Source organism: Podarcis gaigeae, assembly GCF_964106915.1.
Source record: "Podarcis gaigeae genome assembly, chromosome: 18".
Taxonomy (NCBI): Eukaryota; Metazoa; Chordata; class Lepidosauria; order Squamata; family Lacertidae; genus Podarcis; species Podarcis gaigeae.
Genome location: NC_139696.1, coordinates 6,525,442 through 6,549,361, shown reverse-complemented (window position 1 = coordinate 6,549,361; position 23,920 = coordinate 6,525,442). Strand labels below are relative to the sequence as shown.

Below are 23,920 nucleotides of genomic sequence, written 5' to 3'. Positions count from 1 at the left end.
TGCCTGGCGTACTATGGTCCAGGGGGTCACGAAGAGTCGGACACGACTAAACAACAACAAGCATCTGAAAAAGTGTGCATGCACACAAAAGCTTGTACCAGAACAAACTGAGTTGGTCTATAAGGTGCTACTGGACAATTTTTAATTTTTTTAAACTTTTATTTCATGTAGTTTGATTGTACGCTGTTTGGTCGTTATTCAAAGAATTTAAAAAAACACAAGTATTTGGTGTGTTTTGGAGAGGGGGGAGAAGGAGAGAGAAACTGGTTCTCTTGGCTTTTTAATATTCCTAATATCTCTGAGTACGCACCCCCCTGCCGCTTGCCCTCTGTTGAGCATCTTTCATTCCACTTCTGCAAGGCTGCACATTATAGGGAGAGAGAAATTCGGCCTCTATTAATAGCAGGAAGCTTGTCTCGCCGATCTCCTTTCCCAACTTTGGTTAAATGCCCGGGGAGTTGGCAGCGGCTCAGGGATTCCTCCTAGCCAAACTGCTGAAGGCGAAGGGTTGGTTCAAACCCTCCCCCTATCCGCCCTTTGCAGAATTTGCAGTGGGGCTGTTCCAGAGGCCTGGAGACCTCGCATAACCTCTTCTCACCCCCCTCTCCGGCGAGAGAAGACTAATCCCTTGAAGCGAGGAGGCCGCCCACCGCTCTTCCCACCTGCTCACATCTCCTTTACACAACACGGTTTCACGTCGTCTCAAGATCACGTTACGAGAACCCTGGAAAATATTCCCGTACTACATGAAAATGATGTATAGATGGTATATAACACCAGTACAGATAGGAAGAATGTATAAGACTGGCTCAAATATATGCTGGAAATGCAAGGAAGAAGAAGGGACTTTTTATCATATGTGGTGGGATTGTAGAGAAATTAAAAAGTTTTGGGAAATGATATATCATGAGTTGAAGAAAATGTTCAAACTAACATTTGTAAAAAAACCCAGAAGCATTTCTGTTAGGGATTGTAGGAAAAGACCTGCCAAGGAAAATGAAGAATATATTTATGTACGTGACAGTGGCGGCAAGGGTCTTAGTAGCACAAGGATGGAAGAATGAAGAAACCCGGACAAAAGAACAGTGGGCAAGGGAAACTGATGGACTATGCGGAACTGGCAAAATTGACGTACAAACTGTGTGATAAGGACAACTGTGACTTCAAAGAAGAATGGCAACTATTTACAGACTATTTAAAGAAACAACAAAGCGAATTGGACTTCTTGGCAGGTTTTGCATAAACTGACACTGTAATGGTTCTAGGGGTTGCTCGTGCGTAAGTTGTCGCCACTCCTGGCTAGGTTACCTGGGTGAACCCTTTCTGTCTGGACAGCCTCTCATCCGTGGCTGTCTCAATCGCTGGCAGAATCCGTCAGTGGGCGTTTCTTGAACTTCTTCCAGCAAAGAAGCTCTTTGACGCCTAGTCTCCGCCTACTCTCCCTGCGTGGAAGCCTTCAGCTCAGGGAGGGTGTGGGCAGCGGAGGACCTGTGCTCTCCCCGCTGGTCTCCGGCAAGGAGTCATGGAGCCACCTCGCCGATTCCCCCATCTGCCCCCCTTCACCCCTGGTGTTACGCTGATTTCCTTCCCCAGCAGATGGGCTGCCTCTCTCCCTACTGGGACCCTCTCCGGCATCCCTCTGGAGCCTTCCCTCCGCCTCTGGCTCCGATGGCAGTTCCCTGACAGACACAAAATTATTTGTTAATATATTAGATGGAGGATTTAGAGATTTTTACATTTTTATAACATGCAGAGAAAAACATGTGTTGAAAAGTCAGAGAGAGGAACTGAGGGAAGTCTAGGGGGGAGGGAGGGAGGGTTATTTGGAGGGGAGGGGGGAAATGGGGGGAATGAAAAGATGATATGTTTTGATAATTTGGTATGTTGAAACTCTTAATAATTTTTTTTTTAAAGGAAAATGTTCCTGTGGACCATTGATCCGTGCTGGGGTGTAACCACGAGTCCTGCACCTGGGTGGGTTTCGTGGTGGGGCCAAATGGGCAGAAGTTCCCATCGCTCTTTTTGTTTTTAAATTTATTTATGCAATTTTTCAACTGAATTTTTTTACAGATATATCAAACATAAATAATAAAAAAAACAAGATTCCAAGGAATCTCCTGGACTTTCCTCCTCCCCTTTGTGGGTCCTATTATTAATCCTTTCCTCTCGTATCTTTTATGATCATCCAAACCCTTTACCCTTTCCTTTATGTCCAGAATCAACCTTAAACTACAAGTGCTATTCCAATCCTGCTAATGATTTTGAACTGTCTTATAAATTTTCCCCATTCCTTACTATAATTTTGGTCTTCCTGATTTCTGACTCTTCCAGTCATTTTAGCCATGTAGTCCATCAACTTCATCTGCCATTCTTCTCTGGTGGAAACTTTAGCTTCTTTCCATTGCTGGACCAATCACATCTGTGCAGTCGTGGTCACATACATAAATAGTCTTTTCTGCTCCCTTGGGATTTTGGCTCCTAGAATTCCTAAAAGGAAGGCTTCAGGGTTTGATCCCACAATGCAGTAGGATATGCTTCATGCAATCAACGTCCTGGGAACATAAACAAAACCTATTCCGATACGGGACACCCCTCAGTCTGCCATTTAGAACTTCTGAGGGAATTAGACTTAGTCCGGCTTAAGTAAATAAACACCAATAGGTACAGACAAATTCCTAAGGTGTGAGGATATCTGAAAGTCGTACCCGTATTGGGTTCCAGCTGCGACCGGGCTACAAATTACATAAGATCCGGATCGCAGGTCGCTATGTGAGATGTCCCAAAACCTTTGCCTCCGGGATTCAAGGGCAGTGTCGTAACCGAGATGATATAAGAGGGATGATGTCAGTCCAATCGAGGTGGCTTTTCTGGCCATAGTTTTCAGCCATGGGTTCAGCAAACCAAGACGTGGCTTCCGATTGGCTGGTTGGTCCTGGAAGAAGAAGAAGAAGAAGAAGAAGAAGAAGAAGAAGAAGAAGAGAAGAAGAAGAAAATCTGGCTGAGTTTCCCCAGCCACTCTGGGCAGCTCCCAATCGAGTGTTAAAAACAATACAACAATTCAGTTGTAAACAATAGCCAACAGTCAAAATGGATGTTCGGCTTCCGAAAAACGTTTGCAAACTGGAACGCTTACTTCTGGGTTTGCGGCGTTCGGGAACCGATCTGTTCCTCAACGCAGCTGTCCAGGAACGAAGGTACCACTATAACTCGAAACAAGCGGCGTGGAGACATTTCATTCCGGATCTGCTAGGTGGAGCCCATACGGAGGATGAAAACAGGTGGGTGTCTCGCCCCCCACCCCATAAACATAAATCCTGGCTATGCCCATGGAAGGAAAGTCTCATATTGTGTTCCCTTGATACCCGACGATGAACCAAAGCAGTGGTTCAGTTGGGTAATTTTAGAATCGTGCATAATGGCCCTAAGGGGGTGTCCTATAGATGGCAATTCGTATCGCTTGCTTTATTTCAGAATGTGGGCAAACCGGTCCTGCTGCATTTGGGGTTTTCTTCCTTGAGTGGGGGGACAGATGGGACACCTCACCTGCTCCTCCTGCTGAGTCCCCCCCCCCCGGACATCTGCTCCCAAGTCCTTCTGACCCCCCTGGCAGCTGACAACTTCCCTTTAGCACATGGCTGAGATTTTCCGCGACATTTCCAAGCCCTCTTCCAAATGTGTGAGCATATAAAAGGTCAGTCAGTACCACGGGGTGGGGGGAGGTGTATCAGATTCCCTGGCGCTCATTCCCTGCTGAGTGCTGTGACTCAGCCCCCCGTGCTACTTCCTTAAGAACACGCGATTGTCTTGCTATTTGCTACTCATTCCACCAAGGGGGAAAACCCCCCAGCACCAGTGTGTACCATCAATCAGGAGAGCATACACTCCAATATTTCTGAAAATAGGAACGTCCTACTCCATAATAATATATATATTTTTATTTATACCCTCCCCATCTGACTGGGTTGCCCCAACCACTCTCGGCGGCTTCCAACATATATAAAAACATAATAAAACTATACAAAATGTAAAGGGACCCCTGACCATTAGGTCCAGTCGTGACCGACTCTGGGGTTGCGGCGCTCATCTCGCTTTATTGGCTGAGGGAGCCGGCGTACAGCTTCCGGGTCATATGGCCAGCAGGACTAAGCTACTTCTGGCGAACCAGAGCAGCACACGGAAACGCGTTTACCTTCCCGCCGGAGCGGTACCTATTTATCTACTTGCACTTTGACGTGCTTTCGAACTGCTGGGTTGGCAGGAGCAGGGACCGAGCAATGGGAGCTCACCCCGTCGCGGGGATTCGAACTGCCGACCTTCTAATCAGCAAGTCCTAGGCTCTGTGGTTTAACCCACAGCGCCACCAGGGTCTCAGGGAGAGAAGGCATTCCCCATCACCTGGTACTTCATCCTTTAACTGGAACCCAGGTCTTTTTGCAGCCAAAGCAGGTGCTACTGAACTCACCCTTAAAATAAGGTTCCAGTCCTCCTAGTTCTGAATACTGATGCAAATAGGAACGAAGGTGGATTGCGGATGCTGCTAGCCCAGAGATGGAAATAAGATAAAGTCCCTACCAGAGAGAAATGACAAATTAAGCTGTTGGACTATGCCGAAACGGAAAGCTCAGGAAACCAAGAAGACCAAAGCTTCAATGAAGAATGGGAAAAAATTGTATAACTTATCCAAGGGACCACTGTAAGTCGATGAAAACACTAGCAGGATGGCAATAACACTTGTAATGTAGCAAATATTATGGACAAAATGGAGAGACATAAAACATGGATTATGAAATAATATGCTGTTGAAAAGGATGGCAATAGAAGCCATGGAAGGGAAGGTGAGAAGTCCAGAGATTTGGAAAAATCTCTAAATATGGGTTTGTATTTTGTATTGTATTGTAATAATTCTATATATTATTTGTAAAACCGAATAATATTTTTTTTAAAAGGAACAAAGGTGGGTTGTTTTGCTCAGGTTTGTCTACACTGTGGCTCTCTAAGATTTTTTTTTTTCCAAAATAATTTTTATTCAATTTTCCATCCATAACAAAGAAAAAGTGGCTCTCTAAGATTTTAGACAATTGTCGTTCCCAGAGATCTGGTAGCCTTCTCTGAATTTTTGTCCTGCCCTGATGACGTTCCGTATAGCAAAACGAGAGACCAAACGTTCAAATGTTTCTTTATTGAGTATGCCGTGTGTTCTTGCACAAGCAGTTAAACAGAAGCTTATTACTGACACAAAGCTACAGACGTGAAACCAGTGGTATTTTACAGACTTCCATTATAAAAATGCGTTTTTAAAACATACAAGCCAATGGAATATAAAATAAGTACATAAAAAACAACAACTGCCCGTGGTTGAGTTGTAAATGAACTACCTTATTTTTTCAATTATATACATAAAGTTATTTTCCAAAGGGCAGTGCCAAGGAAGGCATGTTCGCAGTAAATATCCAAAATAGTATTTACATCAGATTTGTACATAGATCTTTCAGCTTCCCACAGATCCTGAAAAGCAAACATAAGGCAATTAATACCCAAAGTATTATGAGGAAGATATAAAGAGCAAGGTAGAAAATAACCTCCTCCCCTTTCATCCAGGAGTATATTCACCTATGAGTGATTCAAAATCTTGTTCTGTATTTCTTTAAAGACTTCCATGTAAAGATCATCTCTGGACTTCAGCCCATCCAGATAAACTGAAAAGAAGAACAGGCAGTTGTTTACATGCAGGGATGCCAGTAAATAAATCAACACGGCAGTTTTGCATGGACGCGGGTGGCGCTGTGGGTTAAGCCACAGAGCCTAGGGCTTGCCGATCAGAAGGTCGGCGGTTCGAACCCCCGTGATGGGGTGAGCTCCCGCTGCTCGGTCCCTGCTCCTGCCAACCTAGCAGTTCGAAAGCACGTCAAAGTACAAGTAGATAAATAGGTACCACTCTGGCGGGAAGGTAAACAGCGTTTCCATGCGCTGCTCTGGTTCGCCAGAAGTGGCTTAGTTCTGCTGGCCACATGACCCGGAAGCTGTATGCAGGCTCCCTCGGCCAACAAAGCGAGATGAGCGCCGCAACCCCAGAGTCGGCCGCGACTGGACCTAATGGTCAGGGGTCCCTTTACCTTTACCTTAAGAGATCTAACCCACTAGAGTCAGGCTCGCAAAATGTATAACACTGCAATCTTGCCACGCAAGTGAGTATGATCCATTGAATCCAGTGAGGCTTACTTGCTTATTCTTGCTCTTGCCAAAATAAAGAGGAGCTGAACACACAACTGCCCTGCTGGCTCAGTGGATTTTTGGCAGCAAGTAGGCGGTAATTTGAGTGAGGACGTAGACTCAATGAGGGAGAAGGATCCCTGCAGATCTGGAGCCGGCTCAAGTGCTTATAAAAGGACGGCTCAACAGTGCAGTATTGTGGGAAAAGATATTTACTTATTCAAAGTACAATCTGGTTGGTTCACCCTCACAAGGTGACAAAGGAGACAGAGGTGATTTTATTATCTATAACCAAACTTAAAAAATAAATTAATTAAAGCCGAGGGCCTTCTGGCGGTTCCCTCGCTACAAGAAGCCAAGTTACAGGGAACCAGGCAGAGGGCCTTCTCGGTGGTGGCACCTGCCCTGTGGAATGCCCTCCCACCAGATGTCAAAGAGAAAAATAGCTACCAAACTTTTAGATGACATCTGAAGGCAGCCCTGTTCAGGGAAGCTTTTAATATTTAATAGGTTATTGTATTTTAGTGTTCTGTTGGAAGCCGCCCAGAGTGGCTGGGGAAACCCAGCCAGATGGGCGGGGTATAAATAATAAATTATTATTATTTATTATTATTATATTAGCAAGCATATAAAATAAGCAACCCTGAAATTACTGGCTGAGAGAATTTGACTGTTTAACTATTTTTTAACATTTTACTGGTGCGCTCAAAATGCCTTTGGGAAGAAGGGCAGGATATAAACTGAAGAGACGATTGAGCAAAACTAAAAGAAATAATTTCATCACCTAGCTCAGGAGTGGGAAACCTCTAGCCCTCCGGATGGGCTGTACACAGTTCTGACTAGAAAACATGGCTCCGGGTAGTTCTCCACTTACACTGCATTTTCTAGGCATGGATCTGAGCGGTTTTGCTCCCCCCCCCCCCAGAAAGCACTCTCTTCCATGCTAAATTGGAACAAAAAGCAATCCATGGGAAAACCGACTGCCTTTTGTTCCAATTCAGCACTAAAGCACGGGTTTTCCCAGGGGAAAGTGGAGGTGTGGATAAGCCCCATGTTGGACTACAACTCCCATTAAGACTTGACCTTTGACCATTTCTGGGGTTGACGGGATGTTTAGGAACAATGGGAGGGCCAATGATTCCCCACCCAAACTGTGCACCGCAGCATATTTAGTGCGTTGGCCGCAGCGTGTAGGTATGTCACGCGAACGCCCCCTGTGCTCCTCCCAGGGCTGGAACGGGGTTAGTTTGACCTCTGGTTTGCTAGTAAAACTGAATCACCATGTTTTTCGCTCTATAAGACGCACCAGACAACAAGACGCACCTAGTTTTTGGAGGAGGAAAACAAAGGAAAAAATATTCTGCATCTCAGAAGCCAGATCAGCAAGAGGGATTGCTGCACAGCGAAAGCAGCAGCCCCTCTTGCTGTTCTGGCTTCTGGGATAGCTGCGCAGCTTGAATTCGTTCCATAAGACGCACGCACATTTCCCCTTACTTTTTAGGAGGGAAAAAGTGAGTCTTATAGAGCAAAAATACGGTACTTTGTCGTGAAAAATGCATGTCTTAAAAATAGTGCCACCAATGTGAGAGGATTGGAAAGCCCTGCTCTAAGCACATATTTTTTTTTAATTATCACACGCAAACACTTGCATGACATTCCAAGAGTTCTTTCTAAGTCAGAGTAAAGTTATTGCAAGTTGTCTCTTACCAACATCCACTTCATTAGCCTCCATTTCCTTCCTGTGCTTAAGATACATGGGCCATACGTGGCCATCGAAGAGACCAGGGGGGTCTGGTACTGTGTATTTACGTGTACTGCAAACAGAAAAGGAATTTGTTAATCTATACCAGGGGCAGGCAACCTAAGGCCCATGGGCCAGATCCAGCCCAATCACCTTCTCAATCCGGCCCACAAACGGTCTGGGAATCAGCGTGTTTTTACATGAATAGAATGTGTCATTTTATTTAAAATGCATCTCTGGATTATTAGTGGGGCATAGGGATTTGTTCATTCCCCCCAAAATATATAGTCTGGCCCCCCACAGGGTTTGTGGGACGATGGACCGGCCCACAACTGGGGCCTCAAAGAGTCGGACACGACTAATGGACTAAACAACTGAATTCCCACATCTGGTGTGTACAACAGTGTCGGTAAGCACTTCTGTCCCATTCAGCAACTACTAGGGTTAGATGGTTTATCTCAATTTCTCATTTCCCCCCAGTCTTCAGTTCTCCTCATCACATCAGTTTAGATTTTATTTTTTAAAAGCCCTCATGAAAATTCGCCAGCATTTTTGTGTTGATTTCTTCTAATATACGTATTTTTTTATGCAGTTATGTCTAACCTTAGGGACGCGGGTGGCGCTGTCGGTTAAACCACAGAGCCTAGGGCTTGCCAATCAGAAGGTCGGTGGTTCGAATCCCCGCGACGGGGTGAGCTCCCGTTACCCGGTCCCAGCTCCTGCCAACTTAGCAGTTCGAAAGCACATCAAAGTGCAAGTAGATAAATAGGTACCACTCCAGCGGGAAGGTAAACGGCGTTTCCGTGTGCTGCTCTGGTTCGCCAGAAGCAGCTTAGTCATGCTGGCCACATGACTCGGAAGCTGTACGCCGGCTCCCTTGGCCAGTAAAGGGAGATGAGCGCGCAACCCCAGAGTCGTCCGTGACTGGACCTAATGGTCAGGGGTCCCTTTACCTTTACGTCTAACCTATACAATTTTGCAAGATGATTTCCCTTAATGTAATGTGGGTTTTTGTGTGTGTATCAGTTGCCCTTCCACATGCATTTTTGTATACAGTACAAAAATCTGGAGAACTGAACTGCAAAATTCAGAGAAGTGTGACTTTTAAATCATAGAATCAGAGATGGAAGGGACCACGAGGGTTATCTCGTCCAATCCTCTGCAGTGCAGGAATCTTTTAGCCTGACGTGGAGCTCAGGTTTCAAGTTCTGCAACTTGCAATCATGTCATAGGAATGAGGTGACTACGACATGAAATTTCAGCGTCACAATATTAAAGTTGAGGGCTGTTCTTACCTCCTCCTCCACTTGCATTCACTGTATGGGACTGCTAGATAATAGCGTTTGTCGAACAAGTCAATCAGTGGCCTGCAGGTGAGAAAAATTAAGGTTTGAAATTACTTGAGAAATGATCTTTCCTAAACCACATGGTTGCATAAAGTCATACTGTTGTTTGTGGTGAATAATAATATTGTGGGTAGGGCAGGGGTTGTTGTTTTCGTTTGTTATTATGTTGTGTATTTTTGCGTTTTCATATTGTAAACCACCCTGCGATCTTCGGATGGTGGTGCTGAAATTTAATAAATAATAAAATCATCATAATCACCACCAACAATTTCTAGGGTCTCTTGCAACAGGGACCCAGAGTGGCTGGGGAAACCCAGCCAGATGGGCAGGGTATAAATAATAAATAATAAATTATTATTATTATTATTATTATTATTGACTGGCAGAGACAATCAAGTGTTACACAGAGAGCAGGTGATATGTTTGCAGATGATGTTCTTATTCAAAGCCCAGCACCAGGGGTCAATAGGACAGGCAGCAACAAACTGCATACTTTAAAGTGGACGCGGGTGGCGCTGTGGTCTAAACCACTGAGCCTAGGGCTTGCCGATCGGAAGGTCGGCGGTTCGAATCCCCGCGACGGGGTGAGCTCCTGTTGCTCAGTCCCTGCTCCTGCCAAGCTAGCAGTTCAACAGCACGTCAAAGTGCAAGTAGATAAATAGGTACCACTCCAGTGGGAAGGTAAACGGCGTTTCTGTGCGCTGCTTTGGTTTCGCCAGAAGCAGCTTAGTCATGCTGGCCACATGACCCGGAAAAACTGTCTGCGGACAAACGCTGGCTCCCTCGGCCAGTAAAGTGAGATGAGCGCCACAACCCCAGAGTCGTTTGCGACTGGACTTAACTGTCAGGGGTCCTTTACCTTTTTTTTACTACAAAAAAAGGAAATATATCTTACCTGTAGTTGTAAAGAAGGAAACCTTCAACAATCAGTATATGGGTATCATCAGAACTGGGCTGCTTTGATTCACAGGAAACACTCACTCCATGGGATCGGGCAAACTTCACGGGATTCTCAATCCATGCCTGAACAGTGTTCACCATCGCATCCATATCCAAGGAAGCCAAAACTAGGTGGGAAATATATATATATGCACACAGACGCGCAGAAAAGTCAGTAAAGAAATAAAGACGAAAAACTCAAGAGTGTGAAAGTGTGTAAATTAAAGGTGTATTTATAGAATGGTGCAGATTTTACTGTTAAGTCTTTATTTAATAATATTATAGTGATAAAAATAAAATATATATACTTAGGAAAATATACATTACTGCATCCTATAGCGAACACCGCTCTTACCATCCCATTGTTTAAATCCGTCTTCCCCGACTTGTATTTGATCTTGTGGCTGAAATATAGTGACCAATAAAACATTGCTGCAAAGGCAGGGTGATCAGTTTTATCTACGATCCGATCACAACCTGGACACTACTGCAAAATACACACATACACACAAACGGAGGCAAAGGTGCTGACTTAGCAAAAACAGCTGCGCTGCAGAACAAACGACAATACCAAGACAACCCCCACCCCCGCTAATCCACCCTAGTCCCAAGCTAGCTGCTCTCCATTTTTTGCTATTTTTTTCTCCATTTGCCTCGCCTACATGAGGACACCTGGGGTCACCCGCTGAATAGCAGATAAGTAAGAAAGCCGATAGATAAAGGGCTGATTATGGTTGGAGGGGCAGTGCCCCATTTTGTGCTGATTCAGGGGTGGAGAACCTTGGGCCCGCCAGATGTTTAGCATCTCCAACCAACCACAGACAGCATGGCCAAGAGTCAAGGCTGGTGGGGGTTGTAGCCTAAGAGCAGGCACCCCAAACCTTCGGCCCTCCAGATGTTTGGGACTACAATTCCCATCATCCCTGACCACTGGTCCTGTTAGCTGGGATCATGGGAGTTGTAGTCCCAAAACATCTGGAGGGCCGCAGGTTGGGGGTGCCTGCCTAAGAACATCTAAGGAGGTCAAATGTTCTCCACTCCTGCCGTATTACACCAGCCACACAGACATGTGCAGTGACCTATGCACACAAGCATGTGTCAGTGTCCTATATGCACCAGGTAAGGTACACACATGTGATCTCCAGACCCGGCACAGATATGAAACGGCTTGTTCTCACATATCTGAACTGGGATTCTGGGGGGGAACTTGGGAATAAATAATCATGTGGTGCATGCTGTGTAGAAAGGAAATGGAGTGGAAAAGATGGGGGGAGACTTTCTAAACTCTGTAGCAAATTAATTTTGCCAGGTTAAGCTGCTTTTTTTGAAATAAAACAACACCGCCAAAGAAGTACACAGGTGAAAATTGTATTTTTTAACAGCTGAGTAGTGTGTGTGTGTGTGTGTGTGTGTGTGTGTGTGTGTAACTGCAATTCAAGTTCTACAAAATTAAAGCAATGCTGGAAGGGCATTTCTAAGGAGCAGTAATAATTTTGGTTAAAGGAAATGACAACACACGTTATGTACTGAAATTCTCATCCTGGGCCAGCAGGGAGATACTGTAGACAGTTATGCAAATAAGGGATCGAAAGTGACGTTCAGTGATCGGATAGCTTTAGAAAATTGTTACAGTTACGTTGTACTGGAGCTCTATATAAGCAGGCTGACTGAACCCTTCAGTTCAGTTCTGTCCTGGCCTGTGAATAAACAAGAGCTGTTTGAAGAATCGCTGTGTCGTCTGATATGTTGACCCACAACTTAACAACACAAATGATTTGGGCTTAATGTAACTTGCTTAGAGTAGGCATACACAAGAACATATATCCGTGTTCCTAGCTCAGTGCAGTCTCCAGGATTTCAGGCAGGGATATGCCACAAATCAAATCTGGGACCTTTTGCTCTACCAATGAGTTATGGCTTTCCCAAAAGGGAAAAAAAAATAAGGCTACAGACGGCATAAAGTGCATTTCTCTGGTGGTGGAAGGGGGGACCCCCCCCCCAAAGTATATTTCTTTTAATTAGCTACAATGGGTAATTTGGGGTGGGGTGTTAAACTAATTTTCTGCGGAGGGGAGAACTGTCCTCTGGGGTCACTTAAAGTTCCAATGCTGGCCTGCTCTTCAGAATCAAATATTTTGTGACGCAAGATGAAATCTTGCACAATATACAAGAGAACAGCTGCAACAGAAAATCAGTTCTGCTGTTTTTTAAATCAAAGCATATGCCTGTTTGTCCGTATACATGTGTAGATACCCAGAGGGTACTTGGTTTAGATAGCTGGCAGGTAAAAAAACGGAGGCAGTCCTTTAAGTTATAATCACAAACGATATTCCTGACAATCAGAGGAAAGTATTCCTTTATGAAACAACAGCTGCCAGGATGCTTATAGCAAAAAATTGGAAAGGGAGAAAAAATCCATCAATGAAAGAATGGCAAATTAAATTTTGTGAATATATAAATCTGGCAAGACTCACAGCATTCGTAAGGGGACAATTGGACCAGAAATTATTAAATGAATGGGGATGTGCTAAAGAGTATATGAAAAAAACACTGTTCTGGAGTAAGCATATCGGTAAGTAATGAATTATGCTTTGCAGGGTTAAAGAAAAAGAAAAATGGTGTAAAAAAGTATAAAGTTAGACGTAATCTACATTAGACACAAAAATTTAGTAAGAGTAAAAATTTTGAGGTCTTAGAACAAGTGAAGGAAGTCAATATATGTATATGTATGTAATGACTAGATTAGACCGAAGATATGGTTTTAATTGTAGATGTGTGCTTATTCTTTTCTTTTTTCTTTTTTGCGTTCTGTTTTTCTTTCTTGTTTGTATAGTATTATTTTGGATTCAATGTTTGTAATTTTTGTTATAATTTTGCATTGAAAATTGTGTGTGTGTGTGTGTGTGTGGCTGGCAGGTAGCTAGGTAGCTACTTATTAAAATGTGCAATATTGGTTTTGGCATTTGGGCAAACCTGGGGTGGGGGGTGTGGTCCCCTCAGCAAGAAGATCGGTTATTCCTGCATACAAGGTGACCCTTATAGTTGACCCTACAATTCTGCGATTCTGTGGCTGGTATTTTCCCTGAACCCATCCCTACCCAGCCCTGGCTCATCGCTATCAATCATATGGAAAAGCTGGGTGCATTCTATGGTTCACACCCCACCCCAATTCACACAGGATGGCGGGGAACCCCAATCTGCCTGTCTGGCCCCACGTGACCCGAGTGCGAATCCATGCCCCCAAGAACACAACTTTGCGACACGAGGAGTTTCTAGAAAGACACCTTCACGCTATACAAGAATCGTGGGAACTGTGGTTTACTCCTTGCAGATTTGCCGCATTTTTTGCTCTATAAGACTCACTTTTTCCCTCCTAAAAAGTAAGGTGAAATGTGTGTTCGTCTTATGGAGCGAATGCAGGCTGCGCAGCTATCCCAGAAGCCAGAACAGCAAGAGGGATTGCTGCTTTCACTGCGCAGCAATCCCTCTTGCTGTTCTGGCTGGTGGGATTCAGAATATTTTTTTTCTTGTTTTCCTCATCCCAAAACTAGGTGCGTCTTATGGTCTGATGCATCTTATAGAGCGAAAAATACGGTACATTTCTACCTTTCAGTTCCCAGCACTCTCAACAATCTTCAGTGACCAGGATTATTTGGGGTTGGGGGACACATCTTATGTGCTTTCAATATATGGCATGCATGCAAACGTCCTTGACAGTTAGAAAATTGGACAACCACTGTTGGTAGCACATTGCACGGACCAGCCCATTGCCAGGTAACACATTTGAACCACTACATTATATTCACAATAGAAAGATCAGAATGAATGGAATACAGTCGTAGCTTGGATCCCGAACACCCTGGAACTTGGACGTTTTGGTTCCCGAATGCCGCAAACCAGGAAGCGATTGTTCCAGTTTGTGAATGTTCTTTCGGAACCCGAACCTGCAGGAGCTTCCTGCAGCCAATCAGAAGCCGCGGTTCGGTTTCCGAACATTTCGGAAGTCGAACGGACTTCCGGAACGGATTCCGCTCAGCTTCCAAGGTGCGACTGTAGTTTCAATGGGTATGGGAGAAGTGGGGGGGTTTTAACCTGCGTCTGCGGTTATCCCAAAAACAAGGGTGCAATTGCTATCCCAGGTTATCTAACCCAGTGTTTCCCAACCTTGTGCCTCCAGATGTTTTTGGCCTACAACTCCCATCATCCCTAGCTAGCAAGACCAGTGGTCAGGGATGATGGGAGTTGTAGGCCAAAAACATCTGGAGGCACAAGGTTGGGAAACACTGATCTAACCTGGAGTAAAAACAGTACAAATGGCTATGATCCTGACCTATTTGAGAAGGAAGCCCCCTTGGATTCAGAAGCACTTGCTTCTGAGTAGACACAGTTAAGAACTGCACTGCAGGCAGTCACCTCCATACCATACAGTTAAGGGTATGGTTCCCCTGCAAGGAATCGTGGGAATTGTAGTTTCCTTCTCCCTGTTATCCTTGCCGATCACAAGTTAGTTCCCAGTTTTCTTTGTGGGGGAGAGCCATGCACTTTAAATCCACGGTGTGAATGTGCATATATCGTATTTTCCCGTGCGTATTTTTTGAGCCCCAAATTAAGAAATAATTAATTGCAACATTCCGTGTATAAGACGACCCCCAGTTTTGAACTTTGGGGGGGAATAATGCACGGGAAAAATACAGTATATACGAGCCCTAAAGTTGTGGACCGGACCAAAAATAATGAGCATCTATGCTTTTAAAGGTTTTAATGCCCTCCCCGGACAAATTGGGTTTTTTTTGTAGCGACAGAGCAATGCTTACCAGTTTTAGTTGTTGGACTATGCATTAAATCACATCAAATATGCCTTTGTTTGTTTGAAAAAGCAACATTAAACCAAAGGGGGGGTGATGCTTACCTTGAAGAAGTCATCTTGGTGGACAACGCAACAGTTTGGGAGCGCTTGGGTAAGTCTTTTGGTCAAAGTGGTTTTGCCACCATTGGTCACCCTAGATTAAGAAAACATGAAGCAGAATTGGGGTGGGACAATGTGAAAATGGTTAACAGAGCAAGGATGCAAATTCAACGCGCATAGGAAGACTTTGACCTTTGAGCATAGTCCCCAGTTTTCTTTGTGCACTTTAAAGTATTGCACTTGGGCAAAAAAATTGAGAGGCACAAATACAAGATGGGTGACACCTGGCTTGAGAGCAGTACATGTGAAAAGGATCTAGGAGTCTTGGTTGACCGCAAACTTGGCATGAGCCAACGGTGTGACACGGCAGCTAAAAAAGCCAATGCAATTCTGGGCTGCATCAATAGGAGTATAGCATCTAGATCAAGGGAAGTAATAGTGCCACTGTATTCTGCCCTGGTCAGACCTCACCTGGAGTACTGTGTCCAGTTCTGGGCACCAAAGTTCAAGAAGGACACTGACAAACTGGAACGTGTCCAGAGGAGGGCAACCAAAATGGTCCAAGGCCTGGAAACGATGCCTTATGAGGAACGGCTAAGGGAGCTGGGCATGTTTAGCCTGGAGAAGAGGAGGTGAAGGGGTGATATGATAGCCATGTTCAAATATATAAAAGGATGTCACATAGAGGAGGGAGAAAGGTTGTTTTCTGCTGCTCCAGAGAAGCGGACACGGAGCAATGGATCCAAACTACAAGAAAGAAGATTCCACCTAAACATTAGGAAGAACTTCGTGACAGTAAGAGCTGTTTGACAGTGGAATTTGCTGCCAAGGAGTGTGGTGGAGTCTCCTTCTTTGGAGGTCTTTAAGCAGAGGCTTGACAACCATATGTCAGGAGTGCTCTGATGGTGTTTCCTGCTTGGCAGGGGGTTGGACTCGATGGCCCTTGTGGTCTCTTCCAACTCTAGGATTCTATGATTCTATGAAATGCACAATGTAGATGTGCATATATCGTATTTTTCTGTGTATAAGACGCCCCCATGCATAAGACGAACCCCTATTTTTTGAGTCCCAAATTAAGAAATAATTATTTGCAACGTTCCGTGTATAAGACGACCTCAGACTTCCTGCTATGATTATTAGCCGAAATCAGAATGAAATACGTGCCGAAATCGCATCAAATATGTGTTTGTTTGAAAAAACAACATTAAACCTAAACGCTTCCATTCCATTTAGAAAGACAAGGTTTTGTGATCAAAAGAGATCATAAGTTTTTAGAGGACTGGGGAAAATTTAGAGAATATTTGAAAACTGTATGTGAGGAATACACAACGCTAGTGTGTTTTAAAGAAGCTTCGTGAAAAAATAAGGAATATTGCAAGAATGCAAATGAGGATAGAAAAATTGTATTTAAAGGCGATACTAAAATTAAGGAATGCGAAGATAGAAATTTAACTACAGATGATTGTCAGAGGAGTTGAGGGAGGTCCAATAAGCTAAAATATGTGATGTGAAAATCTGTATGATTGGAGATTTTATGGAAAAATTTAATAAAAAATATATATTAAAAAAATAGAAAGACAAGGTTTTGTTCTTAACCTGCCTGCGAAGATTATCAGAGATTGCAAAGAAAGGAATATATGACAACAAGAAGACGAAGAAAGTAAAAAAGAGACTATCTGGATAGAACTGGATAGAACTGTTTAATTAAAGCAGTAATAGAAGTGATGTTTGGATTCTCGTCAGGAGCTTGATGTATGGGTACCCCCAACAAAATTGAAAAATTTGGCTGTATAATTTGGAATTAATGTGATTTGAAATAATGTGATATGATAATGTGTTAATAAAAATTATGTTTTTTTAAAAAAGGAAGACAAGGTTCTAATGTAAAAATTTGGATGCGTCTAGAATGACCTCGTGAATGGAAAAGGGGAAACATAGATATATACATATCTATCTATTAAGATGAAAATAATACTGAAATACAGATAAAATGTGAAATGTGAAAGGAAGTGTTGAGAGAGTGATGGAAGTCTAATATTGCTATTATTTTGTAAAATAAGTGTTTATTGTATTGAAATTTTATACTTTTCTTTATTCTTTTACTGCCCACTTTTCTTTGCAATTTTCCTTCTTTTTCTTCTTTATCCCTCCCCCCCTTTACATTATTATTCTTTATGTATGGTTTGGTACTGATGTACTTACTTTGTAATAAAAAAAAGTTTAAAAAGTACTATTTTTACCCAAACTAAACTCTCAATGGAAGAGAGAAATTTTTTATTTTTTTTTTAAGATATTTACTAAGGAGTAAGCCCCACTGTACTGAGCGGGGTTTACTCCCATGTAAAACAATACATACAGAAGAAGTACCAACACTGAAAGATTGGCAATATATATATATATTTTGGAAATCATTGAATTAGCAAAAATGACGGCAACAATTAGAATGCAATCTAATCAAAATCTCAAACAGGAATGGAAATGTGTAGAAGCATACATGACCAAAAGATGCTACAACAAGAATTTATTGATATGTATAGACTGATTTCGCAAATAAGCTAAGCAGATATATAAGATTGAATGTTTAATTATTAAGATACAAAATTACAATCTCAATCATAATGTTACAAAATAATAACAAGGAAGGGAAGACACAGGGCAAGGAAATAAGAAATGGATAAATGTTGGTACATAATGAAATGTGAAAATGTGAATTTAGGAATATAATGCATATGTATCAATATGTAAAGATTTCATATATGTATTGCAACATTAGTAATAAATAAAGTGCAAAAAAAGGGGGGAAAGGATCAGATAAATTCTTTTCTTTTTTTTTAAAGGCATTTACTCAGGAGTAAGCCCCATTGCACTGAGCGGGGTTTACTCCCATGTAAATCAATACATTATTATTATCATTATTTTTCCCGCCTGTTTCTTGCAGTCTTTCCCAAACATGGTAAAAGGGGGGCGGAGCCTCAAGAAATGGCGTGTTCGAAGCTCGTCCTCCTATTGGCTGGCGCGGCTCCCGCCAGTATTAACGGACTTCGGTTCCGGGCGATTGGATTCGCGCGCGCGCGGGGCGGGGCGGGGCGGGGTGGGGGCCGAGGTTATAAAAGCTTCCCCGCCTGGTCGGTTAATTAATATGGCGGGTGGCTTGGCGGGAGAAGGCGGGAAGAAGCAGAGATATCTATCTATTTGCTTCAGAGAGAGCGGAATGATTTATAGCTCTCCCCCCCCCCTCATTTATTTTCTTTTTCATTGTTTACTAAATACTGTATAGATTAATACGGCTTAGTAAATAAAACAGAAGAAAAGAAATATGTATTTTTATTATTAAAAAAACAACCACCTATCAGTTGCCTCAGTACATAGCTGTCAACTTTTCCCCCCTTTTTAAGGGAAATTTCCTTATTCCGAATAGGATTCCTCTCAAGAAAAGGGAAAAAGTTGACAGCTATGCCTCTGTATATTCGCTTATACCCTGTCATATTTATTCTGGGAGTCCTGTATACACGTTGAAATTAAAGGATATAAACAGGATTAGTGGGTCTACTTAGTGGGAGAAAATTACATTTAAAAAAAATGAGGTAGAAAAAGATTTTTCTCCCATCAAGGATGTCCACTGGACATTTATGGAACATACTAATAATGTTATTTCTATCTTGCCTTTTCCCTGATGGGACTCAAAGGCGGCTTACAGATTTATTTATTTTTTTAAGGCAAAAACGAGAAGCGTCTGAAAACGTGGGAAAAAAGCCAGTCATAAAAAATAACAACTATAATAATAATTTTTATTTATACCCCACCCTCCCCAGCCAAGGCGGCTTACAAGCAATAATAAAAACAAGTTGAATGATTACAACTTAAAAACAAAATTAAAATACAACATTAAAATACTGAAACATTAAAATATTAAAATGTAGCCTCGTTGCAGGAGGAGAAGTAAAGGAAAAAAAGGAGAGGGTAGGAATCAAAATCAAACTATGCACAGATAGAATTAAAACAGTATACTCGTGTTTAAAATGCACCAATGATTATGATAAAAATCTAATTGAAATTAGATTTTTTTCAAACAAACAACCTGAGTCTAATGAGGAAACTGAATGAGAAACCTAAAGTGAGAGATCAGAAAGAAAATATCCTAAATTCTGTAAAATTTATTTACAGAAATGTTGTAAAATTTATGAATGTTAATGATGTTGGAATGAAACAAAGTGGTTCTAGCAATAAGATAAAATAAAAATAGGCAAGAATGGATTAATATTAGATGAAATTTTAAAGTTAGAATATGTAAGGAGAAATAATTAAGGTTAAACTAAGATGCTATGAATTTGCTGAACAAATTTTTAAATGGAGTACAAAAAAGGAAGGTGTGAGGAAGTCATGAAAATAAGTAAATGAATGGCAAGATACCAGAAAGAGGGATTTTTATTTTTTATTTCTTTTATGTGAAAATCTGTTTTTTGTATTTTTGTATTTTTCTATGTGTGTTTTTTGTTCACTGTCTATTGTTTTGTAACTCTTTTTCTTTTGTTAAAACTTAATAAATATTATTCAAAAAAAAAAAGAAGAAAATATCCTAGAGGGCTGGAGGGGGCAAAAGCAATTTTGGGTTTCTGCCAATTTTTCCTGGCGTTATGAACTCTCAGTATTCCTGATTGTAAACTGCTTGGGGCAGAGACCTCTCTGCTTTTTGCCTTTATAACTGCAAGAAGCTACAGCTCCCTCTCCATTTACTCCGGAGTAAGCCGCTAGTAACTAGATATTCTGCTTTTTTTTGGCTCCCCCTCCCCTCAAGACGGTTCCCATCCTAGCCGGCTCCCGTAACAAGAATTTATTATTATAATAAATTATAATAACTTAAGATCTGGTGGCGGGTTTGCTACCCTCACTAAAAAACAACAACCCTTTTGTAAGATCCTGGAGGCAAGCGACTCATGGCTGCACTTTATTTTATTTTTTGCCCACCCGCCCTCCTAAAATGAATGCTGTGAATTAAAAGGAAGCTCCCGGTGAACTCAAATTGAAGTAATACCATGCTATAAAAGATATAGCATGTTATTGGGTTGCTGTTTTTATTTTGATTATTTATATTGTGGTTTTTAGGTTGATCTTTTCTGTGAACCGCCCTTAGACCTCTGGGTATAGGGCAGTATATTATTATTATTATTATTATTATTATTATTATTATTATTTATATATATTGTGGTTTTTATGTTGATCTTTTCCGTGAATTGCCCTGAGACCTCTGGGTATAGGGTGGTATATTATTATTATTATTATTATTATTATTATTATTATTATTATTATTACTATTAATTATATATATTGTGGTTTTTATGTTGATCTTTTCCGTGAATTGCCCTTAGACCTCTGGGTATAGGGCTGTATTATATTATTATTATTATTATTATTATTATTATTATTATTATTATTATTATTAATATATATTGTGGTTTTTATGTTGATCTTTTCCGTGAATTGCCCTGAGACCTCTGGGTATAGGGCAGTATATTATTATTATTATTAATATTATTATTATTATTATTATTATTATTAATTATATATATATTGTGGTTTTTATGTTGATCTTTTCCGTGAATTGCCCTTAGACCTCTGGGTATAGGGCAGTATTATATTATTATTATTATTATTATTATTATTATTATTATTATTAATTATATATATATTGTGGTTTTTATGTTGATCTTTTCCGTGAATTGCCCTGAGACCTCTGGGTATAGGGCAGTATATTATTATTATTATTATTATTATTATTAATTATATATATATTGTGGTTTTTATGTTGATCTTTTCCGTGAATTGCCCTGAGACCTCTGGGTATAGGGCGGTATATTATTATTATTATTATTATTATTATTATTATTATTATTATTATTAATTATATATATTGTGGTTTTTATGTTGATCTTTTCCGTGAATTGCCCTTAGACCTCTGGGTATAGGGCAGTATTATATTATTATTATTATTATTATTATTATTATTATTATTATTATTTATATATATATTGTGGTTTTTATGTTGATCTTTTCCGTGAATTGCCCTGAGACCTCTGGGTATAGGGCGGTATATTATTATTATTATTATTATTATTATTATTAATTATATATATTGTGGTTTTTATGTTGATCTTTTCCGTGAATTGCCCTGAGACCTCCGGGTATAGGGCGGTATATTATTATTATTTATTATTATTATTATTATTATTATTATTATTTATATATTGTGGTTTTTATGTTGATCTTTTCAGTGAATTGCCCTGAGACCTCCGGGTATAGGGCGGTATATTATTATTATTATTATTATTATTGTTATTATTATTAGCATCTAATAGGCATTGCACAGTAAATAATGAGTTTAAGGAAGCTCAACCTATGGTTGGGCAAAGGGGGTCTTGCAGGCTCTGAAAGCATTTTTGGCTTGGCTTTGAAACAGGAGGAAATGGCTGTGCTTTTTTAAAAAAGTACATTCCCCCCCCCCCAATAATCCACATTTTGACATTTATTGTGGAATTGGTGCACCTTCAAAATGCCAGGCTGCATCCCTAATTCAGTCCAGATTCTATCCTTTCTGGGGGGAATCTGGTAAATTAGGAAAGCAAGCAGCAGTCGCAACACGCCTCCGGATGAAAACACTTCCTGGAAGCACCTTGTGTAAATCCCTTAAAATAATAATCATGATATTTTATATCTCATCTCCCACCCCCACTGTTTTTATCCTGCCAGGGCTGCGGGTTGAGATTCCTGCATTGTACATAGCTGTCAACGTTTCCCTTTTCTTGCGAGGAATCCTATTCGGAATAAGGGAATTGCCAGGGCTGCGAGTTGAGATTCCTGCATTGTACATAGCTGTCAACGTTTCCCTTTTCTTGCGAGGAATCCTATTCGGAATAAGGGAATTGCCAGGGCTGCGAGTTGAGATTCCTGCATTGTACATAGCTGTCAACGTTTCCCTTTTCTTGCGAGGAATCCTATTCGGAATAAGGGAATTGCCAGGGCTGCGAGTTGAGATTCCTGCATTGTACATAGCTGTCAACGTTTCCCTTTTCTTGCGAGGAATCCTATTCGGAATAAGGGAATTGCCCTTAAAAAAGGGAAACGTTGGCAGCAATGGACTGGATGACCCTCGGGGTCCCTTCCAAATCTGCAATTCTGGGATTCTTAAGGTTTGCCAGAGTGGAGGGGATTTGAAAGCGGAGCCTCCTACATCCCATAGGCTTTAACAATCTCAAAGCTCGTGTTGGCCGAAAGCACCCCAATTAATACAAAGCGGTACTTCTCAATCATGCGCCGTAATAAGGTTATTGGCATACAAAATAGGGCAGCATAAGTTAAAATATGTTAAGACCATTATATATTAAAGGGGGAAAATAAGGTTAGAATATGTTAAGATAAATTACAGGACAGAAAACAGAGGAAGATGGAAAGGAATTGCTGAAACAGTTAATTAAAGTGGAATACAAAAAGGGAGGAGGTCGTTGAAACAAGTAAATGAAAGTTAAGATACTGAACTTATCAGATGCTTTTTTAAATTGTGTTTGTTTGGTTTTGTTAATTTAATGTTTGGGGGTTGGTGTTGTGTGGTGTTTTTGTTTTTGTATTGTTTTGCTCTGTTTAATTCTTTGTTTTTCTTTTGCAGTTTTTAAAATGTTAGTAAATATTATTTAAAAAAAACAAAAACAAAATAGGGCAGCCTATATCATTACTATTCCTGCTCTGCAAGGTTTTCTAAATGCTGTTAACGAAAGTATTAGGGTTGCAGGCACTGCCTGGATTGTTGCCTATTAATGGAGGTGGTGGTGGTGGGGAATTAATATCTCAGTGTCTCGGCCAGGCTCCAGATCTATCCAAAATACTCACGTGAAAGCAAATTTAGGGAAGGACATAGACAGATGTCTCCCCGCAATTTCATTCCGCGCATTGCAACAGGAATTCTTTCAATAGTTTTCTTTTCCTGCAGGTTACACCAGGCGCCTTCTCCCCACCCCATTACATTATTACATCTCCCATTATTAAAAGTGATGCTTTGGGGTTTTATGAAATAGTAGAATAAAAGTTAAAGTGATGCCTTTTAATTGGCTATTCAAGATTCCCTCTTTTAGGCTTCCAAATCCCATTTTTAGGCCATGGTTAGTTGACTCCTCATCTCATTATTTCATACATAAACACTGAGAAAGAACGGGTAATACTTTTGAAAACATCACTACATCTGTCCAAACTACATTTTTAAAAATTATTATTATTATTATTACAGAGCCTGGAGGTTTCCATGGTCTTCTTGAGCCTAACTTCTGTTTGCAAACTTGGCTTTTGTCCAAGGCGTAAGGCACATTGGCGCATTTCGAATCCCGGAGCATGCAAAAGTACAAAACGCAACGAGGGATGCACCAACAACCTACCCTCCAATTCCTATGATGTACTTCATCTTCTTCCTGTTTTTTTCTCCTTCTTCTTGAGGCGGGAATGTAGAAAACGAACGGAGGAAAAGCACTGGAGGCCTCCTGCCTTAAATCCTGTGCTCTGCTCTGCTCAGCTATTTCATTCAGGAAAAAAAGGCGTGTGTGCCTGTAATTTATACAGCACTGCAGCAATGGCCTCTCCCCTTTCCTTTCCTCCCCCCCTTCCCCTCCCCAGCCCATGCGGCTGGTGGAAAAGCACAAATATCTCTCCAGAGCACAAGGGGCGCACAGTTCAGCCAATGCGCAGAAGTCATGCGCACTCGCCTTGCACCTGTTGGGCACTTTTCACATCTCCTCGCTC

The 23,920-nt window shown here is 41.4% G+C and overlaps 3 protein-coding genes across 4 annotated transcripts in view; 1 reads left to right on the top strand and 2 right to left on the bottom strand.

Moving 5' to 3' along the window:
* The window catches only part of FSD1 (fibronectin type III and SPRY domain containing 1), a 34,445-nt gene extending 30,542 nt beyond the window's left edge, over positions 1-3,903 (bottom strand). The window contains exon 1 of the mRNA XM_083720532.1: positions 3,134-3,903. The gene's annotated coding sequence lies outside the window, so the exon portion shown is untranslated. The remainder of the gene's footprint in view (positions 1-3,133) is intronic.
* Positions 1-16,995, top strand: part of STAP2 (signal transducing adaptor family member 2) — a 78,708-nt gene extending 61,713 nt beyond the window's left edge. For both annotated transcript variants that reach the window (XR_014559726.1, XR_014559727.1), the window contains exon 14: positions 16,720-16,995. The gene's annotated coding sequence lies outside the window, so the exon portion shown is untranslated. The remainder of the gene's footprint in view (positions 1-16,719) is intronic.
* NMRK2 (nicotinamide riboside kinase 2) lies at positions 5,160-23,743 on the bottom strand. Its single transcript, XM_083720798.1, has 8 exons — positions 23,560-23,743; positions 15,146-15,236; positions 10,592-10,640; positions 10,193-10,364; positions 9,247-9,318; positions 7,918-8,024; positions 5,611-5,696; positions 5,160-5,505 (listed from the first exon to the last, which is right to left on the bottom strand). The coding sequence occupies exons 1-7, from the start codon at positions 23,583-23,585 to the stop codon at positions 5,611-5,613; spliced, it is 603 nt and encodes a 200-aa protein (XP_083576924.1). The 5' UTR covers positions 23,586-23,743; the 3' UTR covers positions 5,160-5,505.
* Positions 23,744-23,920: the final 177 nt, after the last annotated feature.